At 33.7% G+C, this 17,447-nt stretch overlaps 1 protein-coding gene across 1 annotated transcript; it reads right to left on the reverse strand.

Annotated features, from left to right (window-relative positions):
* Positions 1–14,033: 14,033 nt before the first annotated feature.
* Positions 14,034–16,464, reverse strand: LOC120209086 (fatty acyl-CoA reductase 3-like). Its single transcript, XM_039208152.1, has 10 exons — positions 16,386–16,464; positions 16,212–16,315; positions 15,918–16,120; positions 15,614–15,714; positions 15,286–15,478; positions 15,033–15,194; positions 14,847–14,927; positions 14,479–14,749; positions 14,268–14,395; positions 14,034–14,189 (listed from the first exon to the last, which is right to left on the reverse strand). Exons 1-10 carry the CDS (start codon positions 16,462–16,464, stop codon positions 14,036–14,038), a joined length of 1,476 nt encoding a protein of 491 aa, XP_039064083.1. The 3' UTR covers positions 14,034–14,035.
* Positions 16,465–17,447: the final 983 nt, after the last annotated feature.

A 17,447-nucleotide genomic window follows, 5' to 3' on the forward strand; every position in this document is an offset into this window, starting at 1 on the left:
TTTCTCTAGTAATGGAAGAAAGTTGGAATGATTTGGGATGGTTTTGAAGTTAAAATGACTAGGGTATTTATAATTGAACTTAAGGACTAACCTTGTAAATAGTATACATTTTAGGGACTAAATGAATAATTTTTCTATGCCAAATTATCAAATAAATTGCAGCAGCAAATCTTGAATTTTTACTCTGCTATAATTCGGTGCATTAATGCACCGAAAATTACCTCACATTTTTTTACTTTTAATAATCTCCCACTTGAAGATTTCATTGTAACAATTATATCTTCAAATCATTCTTTCTACCTTATACTATTCATATTGCTTACGTCTCTAACAGGCCACAAGAGGATTAACACCAAGTAAATTTATCAGCATTGATCGCCCTTGTTATGAAATCTACTATGTTGTCTTTGGTATGAATTTTCTAGATATTTACCGTCCCTTCTTCCACCTTTTCACGAACGAAATGATAATTAACTCGTATGTGTTTTGTCCTTAAATGAAATATTGGATTCCTTGATAGATGCATGGCGCTCTAACTTTTTTAAAACAAAGAGATATACTCTTGATTTTGTCTGAGCTCATCCGATAGCATTTTCAACCAAATTGATTCTTTACTGGCTTGTGTAGCTACTACATATTCTGTCTTTGTTGTTAACGAAGCCACAACTGATAGCAGTTTTGAAACCCAACTTATAGCTTCACCAACAACTTTGAACACATATCTTGTAATAGATTTGTTTTTATCCAAATCCCCTGAATAGTCAGAATCGACATACATATTAATAAGAAAATTTGATCCTTCGTAACATAATGCAACATTTGAGGTCCATTTGATGTATCTTAGGGTCCTTTTCAATGCATTCCAATGCTCTTTTTCTGGATTCGCCATGTACGACTAATCACTCCCACTGCTTGTGCAATGTTTGGTCTTGTGCATATCATAGCGAACATTAAACTTCTCACTACTGATGCATATGGTACTCAAGACATCTTTATCCTCTCTTCTTTACTACTAGGACTCATACTGTAGGATAATTTGAAGTTAATAGGAAGAGGAGTAGAAATTGGCTTACAATCTTGCATGTTGAATCGTGATAAGATTTTTTAAGTAATTTTTTTGTGAAAGCCAAATCTTCCTATTACTTTTGTCACGATGAATTTACATCCCTAAAATCTTATTTATTGGTCCCAATTCCTTCATTTCAAATTCCCTAGCCAATTGTGCCTTCAAATCTTTAATATGATCTTTGTTGGGGGCCTGCAAGCAACATGTCATCCACATACAAAAACAATATAACAAAATCGTTATCACCAAATCTCTTGAAATACCTACAAGGGTCTGCATTAAGTCTATTGTATCCAAGGCACAAAATGAATGAATCGAATCTCTTATACCAATAAATCGGTGCCTACTATAGACCGTACATATATTTGTTCAACTTACAAACCAAGTTCTTCTTTTCTATTTCTTCAAAACTTTCATGCTGGAGCATGTAAATCTATTCTTCAATATCTTCATGAAGAAAAGTTGTTTTAACATCTAGTTACTCTAGATGTAAGTTCAATATATCACACATCGCCAAGACTACCTAAACTTTTGTTAGGCGAACCATAGGAGAAAAGATTTCATTGAAATCAATACATTCTTTTTGAGCATATCTTTTGACCACCAGTCTTGCACGATACCTCTCCACTTGATCATCAGAATTTTGTTTGATTTTGAAGACCCATTTGTTACCAATTGGCTTCCTTCCTTATGGTAGTGGCACAAGGTCCCATGTATTATTTTTATAAAGGGCTTTAATTTCTTCTTGTATCATCGTCATCCACGGTAAAACATCTGGACTATTTATTGCCTCTTGGATTATTGATGACTCATCGTCTTTTGTTAAAAGATAGTATGCAATATTTCCTTTTATAACATAATTTGAGTGCCAATTGAGACATCTTTTCACACGATCTGATTGACAAATAGTTGGAGATTCAGAACTCTCTAGTTTTTTTTCATCATGTGCTACTTCAGAAGAATCTCCTTTTTCAAACTCCTTTTCAACTTGTATATGTGTAGTCTCTGGCTTTTCTCTTTCAGTGCTATCATCTTCTTCTTTTCTTTTTAGTTTATCTTGTACAAAGATAGCATCCCTACTGATAATCACTTTGTGGGCAGTGGGATCCCACAAGCGATACCCATTACTCCAATAGCATACCTGAAGACTTTGCGCTTCTTGGATTTTGGATCAAACTTTTAAATTTATTGGGCATTGTACATCACGTACACGATACTTCCAAATACATGGAGGTTTGAATAATCAACTGGTTTACCATTTGTAATACCCCTAACCCATACCTGACCCAGATATAAATCTGAGGTGTCACATTTGACTTTTCAAAACTTGACTCTTATAAAAATCAGGAAAATATAAACTTTTATTAAAATAAAAGTTGTTAATTTGCACAAGTTAAACCAAAATAATACAAAATTAACCAGAGCATTCGTAATTCACAAATTTTTTACATGTCAACACACTTGATACAATAAAATACATACTTTGTCAATTACTTCTGATATGATCTTCTAGTAGGGTATGATGTCCTTGCAACTCCTAATTCTGATCTTCTTGTTTCTTGGTGCTTACGTGTAAACAACTTACACCCTAAGTCACATACTAGTGAGGCATAAAATGAACATGTACTGCTATTATTCTATCATAATATTCCAATTTGCATATAATTACTAAACTATCACATATATGTTCATAACATGAAAAAATGGAACTTAACTTCTTATGAGAGTTTCAGTTTAATTTATCTTTGATTGTCCATATACATTATTGAGAACAGAAGGTACATGAGTACACTGAGGTTGTACATGAATGTTGTCACCACAGTTCGAATAAATTCCCACTAGGGGCACTGAATATTTGTCCCGAAGGACCACTATATCCCGAAGGACCACAAATAATCCCTCGACTCTTGGCATGCCAATTATACCTACAGATCTCATATCATATAACATGGACTTAATTATGAGTATCTGTCACATTTGCAAATCACTTCTATCTTTCTCATATAAATACATCACATGCAAATATATGATCCTTTATCTTTTCATACATAAGTTAGAATTATCCTTTGAAGATGTCATTCATCACATATAATATCATATTAAAACATGAATAAATTATGCATGTAATCAATATAACCATAATAGTTATATATATGCATTTACATGAATATGAAATCATGAATTCAACTATAGGAGATATATTTATCACAAGTCTTATCTCCATACAACTCTATCTAGGGTATGTACTCACCTTAGCCTTGCTTGACTTGAATCGATTCTAGAACTTCTCTATCTCTCAACCGTTTTTAATTATTTGATTGCTCCAGAACAGAGTTACGTTCACTATATACATAATCATACATTGATACATATCAGATTCCAATTAGTATACTCTAATCTTTAATTTCTTAGATTAAAGGAAAGGCGAAATTCATTTTCTATTTAAAGTAGGTATCGGTACCCCCTATAGGGTATCGATACTTCCCCTATATAAGGTATCGATATCATGCCTAGGTATCAATACTCATATTGCATTCTATAATTTTTCATTCAAAGGTAGTATCGATACATTCCTTAAGGTATCGGTACCCTTGGTATCGATATTGTTCTTCAGGTATCGATACCCCTTGAATATCTTTCTTAATTTTACTCTTGAAGTATTGGTACGTGTTGAATGGGTACCGATACCCTTTGGCCAGAAATCACTTTTTATGCCCAAAAATTACTTTATTTTAGCTTAATTGCTTCATATTTCATCATCTTTCATATTATTAACTCGCATACACATGCTAAACTCACTTTCTACTCATTCAATACATACTTAACTTAAAAATCCACTTCTCTACATAATCATACTCAATTTTCAACATGTTCTAAATCCAATTCTAACACTTCATACTCCTTAATTCCACTAATGACAAGTCAAATTTAGTCTTGAAATCTAATTAATACCTTCCTATCAAGATTTCACTTATTTCTCTCTTTTCTTTAATCCCACATAACTCTCTTATCTTTGAATTTTAAGGTAACTTAAGCTTTCCTTAAGCTTAAGTATAATCTAAAGAGCAAAACCCAACTTAAATTTCAACTAAAAATCAACTAATAAGAAATCTCACATTTTCCTTGAGTCTTCACGTATGAAGAAAAGAGAAGAATAAGAGAACTCTAGAAGCTTAGATTTTTGCTTCCTACCATTTCCAAGTGGGTTAATATATAACTATAACATAATTTAATTATTTCATTACAAATGACCATCTTGTCCTTTTATTCCTCATTCCTTGCAATTCAATCCTACACAACATTTCCCATACAAGTCCTTAAACTATTCAATTATTCTACTTTAATCACCAAATTCTAAAATTTAATAATTTAGTCACTAACCCGATATTGAGGATATTACAAATCTCCCCCTTAAGAAAATTCGTCCTTGAATTTTTATTGTACAAAGAGATGGGGGTACTAATTCCTCATGTCCTCTTCACGCTCTCACATTGCTTCCTCTACCTTGTGATTCTTCCACAAGACTTTGACCAATGGAATAGACTTGTTCCTTAGTTGCTTAACCTTGTGAGCTAAAATTTGAATTAGTTCTTCTTTATAACTAAAATCCAGTTGAACCTCGATCTCTTCTGGCGTCACGATATGTGAGGGATCAGATCTATACTTCCGAAGCATTGAAACATGAAATACATCATGTATCTTTTCCATTTCAGGTGGCAAAGCTAATTGATATATCATTGGTCCCACCCTCTTAACAATCTCATAGGGTCCAATAAACCTAGGACTAAGTTTTCCCCTACATCCAAACCTCAAAAACTTCTTCCAATAAGATACTTTTAAAATATTGTGTCTCCAACTTGATATTCTACCTCCTTCCTCTTTAGATCCACATATGATTTCTGTCTATCAACTACTGCTTTGAGATTACTCTGAATTACTTGGACATTTTCTTCCACTTCCTAAATCAACTAAGGACCGATGACTTCTCTATCTTTAAGATCGAACCAATTCAAGGGTGTACAATATCTCATTCCATAAAGTGCTTCGTAGGGGGCCATTTTGATGTTTGATTAGTAACTATTGTTGTAAGAGAACTCAACAAGTGGTAAATATCTTTCCCACGATCCTTTGAACTCAATAACACAAGCTCTCAGCATATCTTCCAGAATTTGGATAGTCCGCTCAGACTGTCCATCTGTCTGATGATGAAACGTTGTGCTAAATTTCAGTCGAGTGCCTAACTCTCTATGCAAGGTCTTCCAGAATAGGGGGCCATTTTGATGTTTGATTAGTAACTATTGTTGTAAGAGAACTCAACAAGTGGTAAATATCTTTCCCACGATCCTTTGAACTCAATAACACAAGCTCTCAGCATATCTTCCAGAATTTGGATAGTCCGCTCAGACTGTCCATCTGTCTGATGATGAAACGTTGTGCTAAATTTCAGTCGAGTGCCTAACTCTCTATGCAAGGTCTTCCAGAATCTCGAAGTAAATCGAGGGTATCGATCAGAAACTATGGAAACAGACACTCCATGCAATCTAATAATTTCTTTGATGTATAACTCAACATATTTGTCCATAGAAAAATCAGTTCTTACTGAGATGAAATGGGCTGACTTAGTCAATATACCTATGATTACCCATATTGAATCTCTTTTGTTCGAAGTTAAAGGTAACTCTGTCACCAAATCAATCGTTATATTCTCCTATTTTCACTGAGGAATAGACATTGGTTGTAACAGTCCTGACGGAACCTGATGCTCAGCTTTGACTTGCTGGCAAGTCAAACATTTATATACAAATTCCGTAATATTTCTCTTTATTCTTGACCACCAATATCGACTCTTGAGGTCCATATACATTTTGTTTCCTCCAGGATGAATCGTCAATGGAATACAATGAGCTTATGTTAACAATTCATTCTTTAACTCATCATCATCCAGAATTACCACTCTCTCTCGGTAATACAAGTTCCCATCAGACTTGATCTCATAATATTTTATCTCCTCCTTTTCTACTTATTGCAACTTCCTTAAACATTTTTCATCTTTACTTTGTAATTCCTTAATTCGATCTAGCCATGATGGCTTGAGAGTCAATTCCGCACATAATGCACCATCTCCATTTAATGATAGTATGGCATCTAAAGCTCGCAAGGCTGCAAACGTCTTCCGACTTAAGCATCCGCTACCACATTTGTTTTTCCCGGATGGAAATCAATTACCACATCCTAATCCTTGAGAAATTCCACCCACATTCTCTGTCTTAAATTCAATTCTTTCTGAGTCATCAAGTACTTTAAACTCTTATGATCAATATATAAGTAGCAAAGTTCACCATACAAGTAGTGACATCAAATCTTAAGAGCGAACACTACTGCAACCATCTCCAGATCATGTGTCGGATAATTCTTCTCATGTGGTTTTAACTGTCTCGATGCATAAGCTACTACCTTCCTTCTTGCATCAACACACATCCCAAACAATTATGGGACATATCACTATATACTACATAGTTCTTGCCATATTCGGGTTGAACTAAGACTGAAGCTTCGGTTAAAATCTTCTTTAACATTTCAAAACTCTCTTGGCATTCTGGAGTCCAAACAAATTTTACCTCTTTCCTCAATAACTTAGTTAGGGGTAAAGCTATCATCGAAAAGTTTTTAACAAACGGTCGATAATAACCGGCTAACCCCAGAAAACTACTAACTTCTGACACATTCTTTGGAACTTCCCACTCCAGAATAGCTTTAATCTTTTGAGGATCCACTCAAATTCCTTATGCAAAAATTACATGCCCAAGGAGTATCACTCCGTTCAACAATAATTCACATTTAGAGAGTTTAGCATAAAGCTTCTTATCTCGTAAAATCTACAAAACTATCTTCAAATGCATACTATGCTCCTCTTTCGAATTCGAATATACCAATATATCGTCAATGAATACCACTACGAACTGGTCCAAATAGGGTTAAAATATTTTGTTCATCAAGTCCATGATAGCATCAGGTGCATTGGTTACTCCGAATGACATCACAATGAATTCATAATGTCTATATCTCGTTCGAAAGGTTATCTTCGAAATATCTTTCTCCTGAATCTTCAATTGATGATAACCGAAACATAAATCAATCTTCGAGAACACTGAAGCTCCCTTTAACTAACTAACAAATTATCAATTCGGGGGAGGGGATATTTGTTCTTGATAGTTACCTTGTTAAGCTGCCTATAGTCAATGCAGAGACGTATTGAACAATATTTCTTCTTGACAAACAAAAATGGAGCTCCCCAAGGCGATATACTTGGTCTAATAAACCCTTTGTCCAACAGTTCTTGTAATTGAATCTTTAATTCTTGTAATTCTTTGGGGTCATTCTATATGGTGTCATTGCAATGGGTGTTATTCACGGTATTATCTCAATCTGAAATTACACCTCTCTATCCGGAGGTAAACCTGGCAACTCTGCAGGAAATACATCGGAGAACTCTCTGACTATAGGAATTTCTTCAATCCCTCTCTCCTTGGTTCTAACATCCATCACATTAGCAATGAACCCCTGACATCCCTGTAGCAATAACTTCTTTATCGTCGCCACTGAGATTACATATGCCAATGGATTTCATCTTTCACTAAATACAATAACTTTCACACCTTCTGAACTTCTTAATGTTACCCTTTTCAGTCTACAATCAACATTAGCGTGGAAGTTCATCACGCTTTTATTCTGCTAGTAGATTTTTAATTATATTCTTTTATTAAAATACTATGAATAGTTGGTTTATAAATCAAAATGATACAATATTTTTAATTATAGATTCAAATCACAATACACAATAATAGTTTACTTATAATATAAAAAGTATTTAGACAGTGTATAACAAAAATTAGGCAAAAGGGTATGTAAGGCATTCCTACTTAAAATATAAACTAATGAGCCCATCTTATTTTTTTTATCTAATGTTACCCTCAAACTTAGAAACAAGTCTAATATGACCCTTTGATCAAAGGTTTTCGTCGTTGACCGTTATTGTGCTGACATGACAATTCATGGTGGCTGATGATGTGATAGATGAGCTAAATTGGATTCTTTAGTCGAGTTTGAGGGTCAAATTAGTTTTTTTTATTCAATGACTTATTTGATTTTTTAGAAAAAATATTTTTAATTTTTAATTTAAACTATACAAATTTAGAAAAAAGGTAAATATTAAAAATAAAAATTAAATTACTAAAAAATAATGTTAAATGATTAATTCAATTTAGAGATGAATTCTAATGTGAATTTTTATTTTATTCAACATTATAATTATATGGTTGTTTTCATACATATCAATTTTAATGTGAATTTTATTTTACTTTCATTTTGTAGAGATGAATTTTTATTCCTTGAAAAATTTAAAAAAAAATATTAGGGATAATAAAAAAATCTCAAACACGTGGTTTCATATTTAAAGAAATTTATTTTCCTTACATTCACTAAAATATTCTTTTTTAATTGTATAACTATTTTTCTAATATTTTTAATTATATATTTTACGAATTTTTTTACATAAATTTTAATTTTATAACTTTTAAATGTAATTTTTGTAAGAATTTATAATATTTATTTAGTTCAATTTAAAAAAATTAGTGAAATGGAATTAGAAAGACATTTAGAGTTTAAGACAACTAGAGATAAATGTATAAAATAAAATTTGTATAGATGAATGGACAAGTTAATGTTTATATAAATAAAAATCAAATTAAATTTGAGGTAAAATAAAATAATATATTTTTAATTTTGATATTTAATTTTTTGAATAAATTTTATTTTAAATTAGAAAATCTTTATTTTTTCCTAAAAAATTAAATAAACCCTTAATTCTTTTAAAAAACAATTTGACCTGAAACTTTAATGTACGAGTATTTACCGACGTTTTTTGAACAACCGCCATTAAAAATGCCGCTAAAAACTCATTTTGATGTAGTGTTTGATTCTTGGCCCGTTGCTGAGTATATGCTTTATCCTTCATCTACTAATTCCAGCTGGTACTTTGATTCTTTGATCGCTCAAGATGGCAATTGGGATGTCCCTGCTCTCACCTCTCTATTCCATCCAAACGTAATTCCCCATATTCTCTGTATTAATCCCCCATTAGCTTCTCTCGGGGAAGATGTTTGTGCGTGGAAATAGGATCATCTTTACAACTTCAGTGCCCGCAGTGTGCTTACGAGAAACTCACAGATAACCTTTGGGAAACTGTTAATGCCAACTGGGAGATGATTTAGAAGCTTCCAATTCCCCATCGGATTCGAGCCTTCCTCTGGCTCGTCTTGAAGAATCGCCTCTTGACGAACTGTGAGCGTTGTAGGCGGGGTTTGATCAGTGACCCTCTTTGCCCTTTGTGCAACTCCCATGCAGAAACCCCTCTTCACGTTCTTCGTGAATGCCAGTCTGTTCGTAATTTGTAATTAAATTAGTTGAAAGACTCATTGTAACCTTTTTGAAATATAATGACTTATCTTGTATAACAGTTTAGGGTACTTATAAAGGTAATATCTTTTTGAAATATTTTTTAGTCATTAATAATGTACAATATTTGTAGATACAATTATTTGAACTCAATATCTTTAAGAAAAACAATAATATATTTAATTACCGAGAGCACCGGATGGATTTACCCTTATGTAAACTTATAAAAGGTAATGAATGATCTATTTTAAAACTTATTAACAATAAAATGACATATGGTGCAATTTACTTAACTAAAATAATTTTTTTTTCAAAAGACACCTTTTCTAATTGGTTTCATATTCAAATGATACTTGATATCATTTAAATAGTTCCCAATTCATGTTTTTATGTATGTAGAAAATTCTCAATAAAGATTCGCTCATCAAAATTAAATACACAATAAAAATAAATCCGAATTAATCCTGAGCAATAAGGAGGGGAAAAAAGAGATAGGTTTGGTTAAAAATCGTTTCACTATCGATTAAACCGAAAATAAATGCAACACCGTCAAAATTTCAAATTCATATAAAAGGAAAACATCAAAGACAATTAAATAATCATCACATAAACTAAAACCACAAAAAAAATCAATTCGTCAAAGAAGTTGTAGATAAACTTCTACTATATTTCAAGCTGCATTTGTATTCATTTGGGTCTGATTTGGGTATTTGATTATTGAGTTTAAGAATTAATTCGGTCTTTAATTTTTTTAATAGAATGAAAACTTATAGATTTGTGCTTAAAATTTACATTTAGTATTTATTAATTTGGTTAATTATTAGTTTTAAACTGAATTAAATAATAATAAATTTTGTTAAAACGTCCATATTTGGGTTGAAATAAAAATCGAATCAAACTAAAAACTAGACTGTTAAAATTTATATTTTTAAAGAAATCTTTTGACGTTAATGACTAGCATTACCTAGAAAAAAATTTGTTTACCAACTTTCTCTCAAAGAAAATTGCTGTAACTGAAATTTTAAGTTAGCATTTTCATTATTTGTATTTTGAAAACATATAAATAAAGAATGAAAACAGGGACAGCGGAAGCACCATCACCACCACCGCATCCTCTTCCTTACGAGAATGAAACAGTTGAAGTTTGCATGACTTTTAGCCAAGGGCAAATTCCGCCGGTATTTGGGAAAACCGGACTTCTCCATCGAAATTTTTTAGGTATTCGTTACCGCTTCTGGAGATAGAGATGCTGGTGGTGTTCTTCGTCGCACATCTCATATATGCCATCCTCAAGCCTCTTGGAGAATCTATGTTCAGGTATAAGGCTTGCAGTGGTTGTCCCCCTCTCATCACTTGGTTACCTTTGATAAATAGCCTAATCTTGGTGCGATCGCGGGGGGCAGCCACAAAAAATCCAGAAAAATCAGAAAAATCCCCTCAAGAGCACAACAACCAAAAAAATCCACAGAGAGCACAAAGCAAAAAAAAAAAAAAAACCTTTGCATCACCAACAGAGAAAAACCAAAACAAATTTCTCTCTGTTTATGAGTGAACCACCAGCCAAAAGAAAGACACAAAACAGAAAAGGTCTCACCTTTCCCATCCGAAAAGGTTCGTCACCATCTCCCCTTGTCCAGACGCCGTTGAGCTGCCGAGGGTAAGACCTCGAGTCTTCTAGCGTCTCGTTGTTTGGTCTCGGTTAGTTTTCGTTAGGGATATAAGCCTTAGGGGATTTGAAGGTTTCGTTTCGTCTGGGTTTGATTTTTCTTAGGCAGTGGTTTTAGTTTTAAGGTCCGGGTGCGAAGAGGAGAAGAGAGAAAGATGGTTGAGGCCTCCTAGGCTCCTCATCGGAGCTCTGAGTGGCGGTCGTCTCGGTGGCTGCATGGTTTAGTCGGGGGGGGGAGAAAGGAAAAGGAAGGAAATGGGTATAGAGAGAGAAGGGAGAATCGGGTGGGAGGAAAGAAAAAAACACATAATGGGGCTAGGTTACTTTTTTGCCCAAAATAACATATTTATAGTGCCATCAAAACGGCGGCGTTTCGAGAGCTAGGGTATCCCGTGCTTTGGGGAAAAGGGATAATTTTGTGTGAAAACTCTTTATTCTTAATTTTATGTTGTTTTCGCATTTAGCCTGTAATTTGTTACTTTATAATCTAATCCTGCAGCATGCTTGTTTAATTTACTGGCCAATTTAGACTTTGTATGCTTTGTTTTGGTACTTGCTGTTTTCATCCTTCATGGCACTAATGAATACATATGAGTATGGATATACATAGCATGGATTATTTGCAATAGATTTTGTTTTGTTTACAGTTATTGATGTTCACATTTTTTAAATGTATGTGGTATGCGCATGTTCTTGTATATACCTATGTATCTAATCATTAGACCTTAATTTCGGCCTTAACATTCTCGTGCACATAGCAAGCAAAACAAGATAAATATCTTATTTTAATTATTACATGAATTAGCATGATAACTATTTATCACATGTTATGTTAAAATGACCATAATAGATACATAAGTTTAACCATTTTAAAGTATTGAGAATCAATTAGCATGTTTATAAAGCATATATATATTCGTATTCGCATGTGCATTTATTCTTTTAATATATTATTTTAGGTTCAAACATTTATTCGAGTATGTGACAATTTTTAGTTAATTTGCATGATGTTCTCATAAGCATTACTTGACCACATCAAATAATTTGACTAAGGGTAATACATTTTCGTTTTAAAATTGATGTGAGGTGATTGTCTTAATTTATGAGAAGGTTACTTCCGACAATTTTAAAACGAAAATGAATCCCGTTAAGTGAAACCCTAAAATTTAACCAAACCTAAAATTTGTGAACGAGAGAAAAAGAAGTGTTAATCTATTTAAATTCTTCAAGAAAAGATCGTTAGAACTTACCTAAGGCCCGATCTCGATGTCTTTAAATAATCGAATATTCTTCTTTCTAAAAGGACTGGTAAGTTTTAATTTAATTTGTTTAATTACGTACATTTGATTATTGTAATGAAATTGTAATATTTCTTTATTTCGATTGGAGTAAGAATTGATTGTCATTGACAAAAAGAAATTAGGTAAATATGGCGGCGCACGATTGTGGTTTTCTCTGGGTGTACGTTAGCTGGGCTAATGGAAACTGAGATTTCCGTTGTGTCTCCGGTGAACCGATTGTTTTCTTCTCCGATTGTCTCTTCAGTCTACACCATTTTCTATAATAGTTTTACTCGAGATTCTGATGGATTGGCGTAAATTGTTCTCGTGTTCAGCTGGGAAACAGTTAGAGTACTTTCCCCCAAAATCGCGAGAGGGGATTCCGACAGTTCAACCTCCGCCTGAAGTATTTGAAGCTGGAATAGCATAATGGAAACTTTCATTAGTGGGGCAATTTCTTGGGTTTACTCTGCAGGGTTCACTGTCTCATTAATATTACCAGTTTTGTGAGAAGCTTTTTCCTTTCCAAGATTGTCGGATGGAAGCTTTGGTCGTTTGCACATTTTATCACTTACGGTGTCATTCCGGTAGAACAAAGGCTTCTTTGGGTGGGCTACGTAGAACTTATTTGGGTCACGATTCTCTCAAATTATTCAAACGAAAGATCGGAAGCAAGGATCTCCGAGGCGGCACGATCACTCCGTTTTGGCTCGTTGGTTTTCCAACAGAGCACGACCATCTGTTTGCAAAAGAGAAGAGGATTTTCATCTAATGCAGTGATATCTCTTTGCTAGAGGAGCCATCTGAACTCACTACAGGAAGCTTCTGCCGTGAAAATCAAATAAACCCCATGGTTTTGAACCTTGGGTAAATTCACCATATGGTCCTTCATCTATAGGTTCATTTTTTCATTTATTTTATTACTTTTTTATGTTATTTTATTTTTTTCCCTTTTGATTTATTTAATGCTTTTTATTTTCTTTATTTTCTTATTTTATTCTTATTATTATTATTCCTTCCTTTTATTTATTTAATATTTATTATTCTTTATCTAATATTTTTGACTTTTTAGGGATATTTTCAATCAATCAAAGGTAATTAATTCAAATTGAATTTTAAGTTTTAATTTAAATTTTAATTTTCGCAATTAAGACAACCGACAAATTAATTGGTACCGAAAGGGCGGTTCAAGTGTGCTAATCCTTCCTTGACCGTAATCGACTCCCGAACCCGACACATTTCTGGTAAAACGTAGATCAAGTAAGATGGTGTCCGACCCACCTAAATTCGTTTTAAAATGGTCGGTGGCGACTCCAATTCGTTTAATCAAAGTCGAAGCCCAATTACGGGGCCCAACCGAAAGACGATTACGACAAGTATTAGTGAACGTATTTGAAAGACGTTGGGAAATGAATGCACTTGGGCAATATATATTCTTCAAACCTTTGTCGACAGCTACATATAATTTCATGCTGTCGTGAACAACAATTTAACTTAAATCAAACCATGAATTCAGATCGGAAATACAACGCTACGTATAATTAAATATGAATTCGGCTGTCGTATCTTTCATTTGAAAATGTATTTTACGATGCCCGGGATATGAATGTTCATGAAGTAATCATCCCAGTCGATGCATTTGGGGTCGAAGTAGAACATATCGTTCTCCTCTAGGCTCGATCTTGCTGCCATTCGTAACTTCTCGGTGTTTATATCATCGAATCTGCAATTGTTTTTAAGATGATTAAATTTATAGATAGGATTTAAAAAAAACCAGAAGAATACATATCTATATACGTACATCGCATCGAAGAACAAGTATGGTCTGTAAATGTCTACCATTCGTGTCACGAAGTTGATCTTCCTACTGAGATCTCCGTACACACCTTGAAAGAAATGGCAAAATGCTGTGTTTGCTAGTTCCAATCCCTACCAAACACACTCACAAGAGAAAATGATGATGAAGATGGTTGATGACGATAATATTTGTTACGTTCGTGATCGCGATAAACCTTTAAAGGAAGCAAGTATCGAAGAGCCATGTATCGATGGAAGCTGGCCATGCTATCCATGACCCGAATCTTGCCGACGATAACGGGCTTTCCGTTTTTGTTGATCCAGGGTTTCTTGGAGAAGTATCGGTAGCCCAAGTCTTGGAGATCGCCGTATTTCACCGGGTTTCTCATTGATGAACCCACTTGATAGATAGTCTCCGATGGTTGGTTCGATTCATTAGCTATCATGGCTACAATCATGGCATTCACCACCATGTCCGCTGGTATATGGTTTATTGAAATTAATTAAATATCATCATATAGTCTGAGCCAATTGAATTAAATTCTGAATTATTTTACGAATGGAGGATAATTTCAAACTCACTAGATCAACAACCGAGTCCAGATCTCCGAGGAAGAATGTCAACTTCCCCTGAGCATAACCGATTGCGAGACTGTCGATTGTTCTGGTTATAATCGAAAAAGAGTTTTAATGTTTAAAACTTAGAACCATGATGATAATTCATTACTAGTATTTAAAGAAGGGTTTAAAATTAAGGATGTTAGGTTACCTAAAACCCTCAGCCCAACCCGGGAATGGTTCTTTGAAGGTGCTGGTGATGATGGTTGGTCGTATGACGACGGTCGACAAAGTCCCCTTCACCTCTCCGACCAGCATCTCTCCCATCGCCTTCGTAAATACATACGTGTTGGGCCATCCGTACAATCTTGCCCTGAGTTCAGTATCCATAAAGAGGAAAATCTTCCATTTATATGTCTGAATTTAATCCTATTCGATTCTATGTTATCGACGCAAACTTATACCTTTGAATGCCCAAATCTTTCATGGCTCGACTGATCTCCGTGTCCGAAGCTCCTTGAGCTCTCAGTTCATTCAATTTCTGTTCAATAATTTTCTTCTCGACATCAACATCTAAGCCTGAGACACCATTAAGTGTCTCTCCCATGCTGTAAGGATTTTCGAGTATCAGTCCTGCCCTTTCCCCTGACACATAAGCTGCGAAACCAACCGTCGATTATTAATTACCTTGACCCAAAACATTAAATACAATCTTTAATTACATAAAAATGTACAATAATCATATAAAATAAAACTTATATTTTATTGGAAAAGAGAAAGATGTTGACCAACCAGTGGATATATGAACCAATACTTTCAGTTTGACACATTTTTTGGCGAAGTCTGCAACAAATTTAGCTCCAAATGTGTTGAGGCCAAAAGACACGTCATATCTACATGAATTATATCAAATAGTTATAAAATTATCATTACATTCTATGGAACTGTTACAATTGCTATATTATTGTAGTGATCATATTATAATAATTAGATAAATTTAATGATAAATTTATAACTTTTGAAAGTGAAAAACAAAAAAGATCACTTAAATATAGTTAAGTGACCTCTGGTTTATATATATATATATATATATTACCTTTCATCGAAGTTGGTTGTTGCAGCTAGGTTAACCACAACATCAACTTCATTCAAGATCTCTTGCAGCAAAGTAGAATCTTTAATGCCCAAATCTTCATGGGAGATGTCTCCGGGGACTAGGGTTATTTTCTCCGATATAAAAGAACCGAAATTTTTCCCGCATTTTTCTTTCAGAACTCTGAACAGATCCTTCCCTATGATCTGGAAAAAACATCGACTTATGTTACTCGGATTTAAATGTCGAGTTCCAAATACGAATATATGTACTCGAATTTTTTTTATATACATGTACCTCATTGTGCAAACGGTGTACGGCAGATTTATGATCAGCTGCTCGTAAAAGAAGGTATAGCTTCTTAACACTGGGTTGAACTCTTAGTATTTTCTCCACCAAAACTGCAAGCAAAATTCATTACAAAACATGCATGTATGTCTTGGAAACTTCAGTTAAAAATAGTGTTCTTACTCTTTGCCAAAAACCCTGCAGCACCGATGACTAAAATGGACTTGCTGTCGAGAAACTGAAGACCACTCCCTAATTCCATTGCGAATGATGGCTGAAAATAAACCTAGAAGAACAAGTGCTTTCACTTTTGTCTAAATGAAGACACGGTTGGTGTAAGAGGAAATCTAACGGGGCTTGTGGTTCTTATATAGAGGCCAAATCACTTATACCACGATTTTATATTAAGGGACAAATTTTTAAAATTTTAGGAACAGACGTATTTATAAAATTTAAAAATATATAATAATTTTAAATATTTAGGTGTGATTATCTTATCCGCCCACTCTGTCCATCTCCATAGGTGGACTGGGAGATGGATGACGGGGAGTGGAAAAAGTGGAGTACTCGTTAGTGGTTGGGAGTATGCCTGGCCTTCGTTATTTAATTCCTCGAAAAATCCTGGCCTTTATAACTTAGAAATCCAAGGGAAAATCTTACATAAATGCTAATATGGAAATGATTTCAATTTCAAAATTTATTCAAGTATTACTTCAGTTAATATCAATATTTTTAATTTTTTTAAAATTTAAGAGAGGGAATAACTTAAAAATATTGTATCAAGAATATGGTGAAATAATTTTTTAAAATTTAAGAGAGGGAATAACTTAAAAATATTGTTCTTTGGTTTTAGGGTTTCGGAGGAGGAGGAGACCTACAAAAACCAGGAAAGTTGAAGATCGGCCAATTAAGACCCAACAATTTTCAACCCTAAAAAAGACAGTATAAAAAAATTTGATACAATTACATGGATGCAACGTGAAAATATGAACTTGTCAAACATGTTAAAGTGTACATAAAATATCTATATAATATAAACAAGATTATAAACAAAAAAATCCTTAAATAATATTTTTTTGTAATAAAACTGGATACAAAAAGGCAGTGGGAGTTTGTGCGGAGGTGACCTAACTTTTCACATGTATTACTGTTGAGTGCAAATATTTTTCTCCTGCTCTTTCTATATTGCTGATCCACCCTTAACTTAAAACATTTGAGTTGGGTTCTTCTATGGATTGATGTTTG

Source organism: Hibiscus syriacus, unplaced genomic scaffold (genome assembly GCF_006381635.1).
Source record: "Hibiscus syriacus cultivar Baekdansim isolate YM2019G1 unplaced genomic scaffold, ASM638163v2 tig00018093_pilon, whole genome shotgun sequence".
In the NCBI taxonomy this organism is placed as follows: domain Eukaryota; kingdom Viridiplantae; phylum Streptophyta; class Magnoliopsida; order Malvales; family Malvaceae; genus Hibiscus; species Hibiscus syriacus.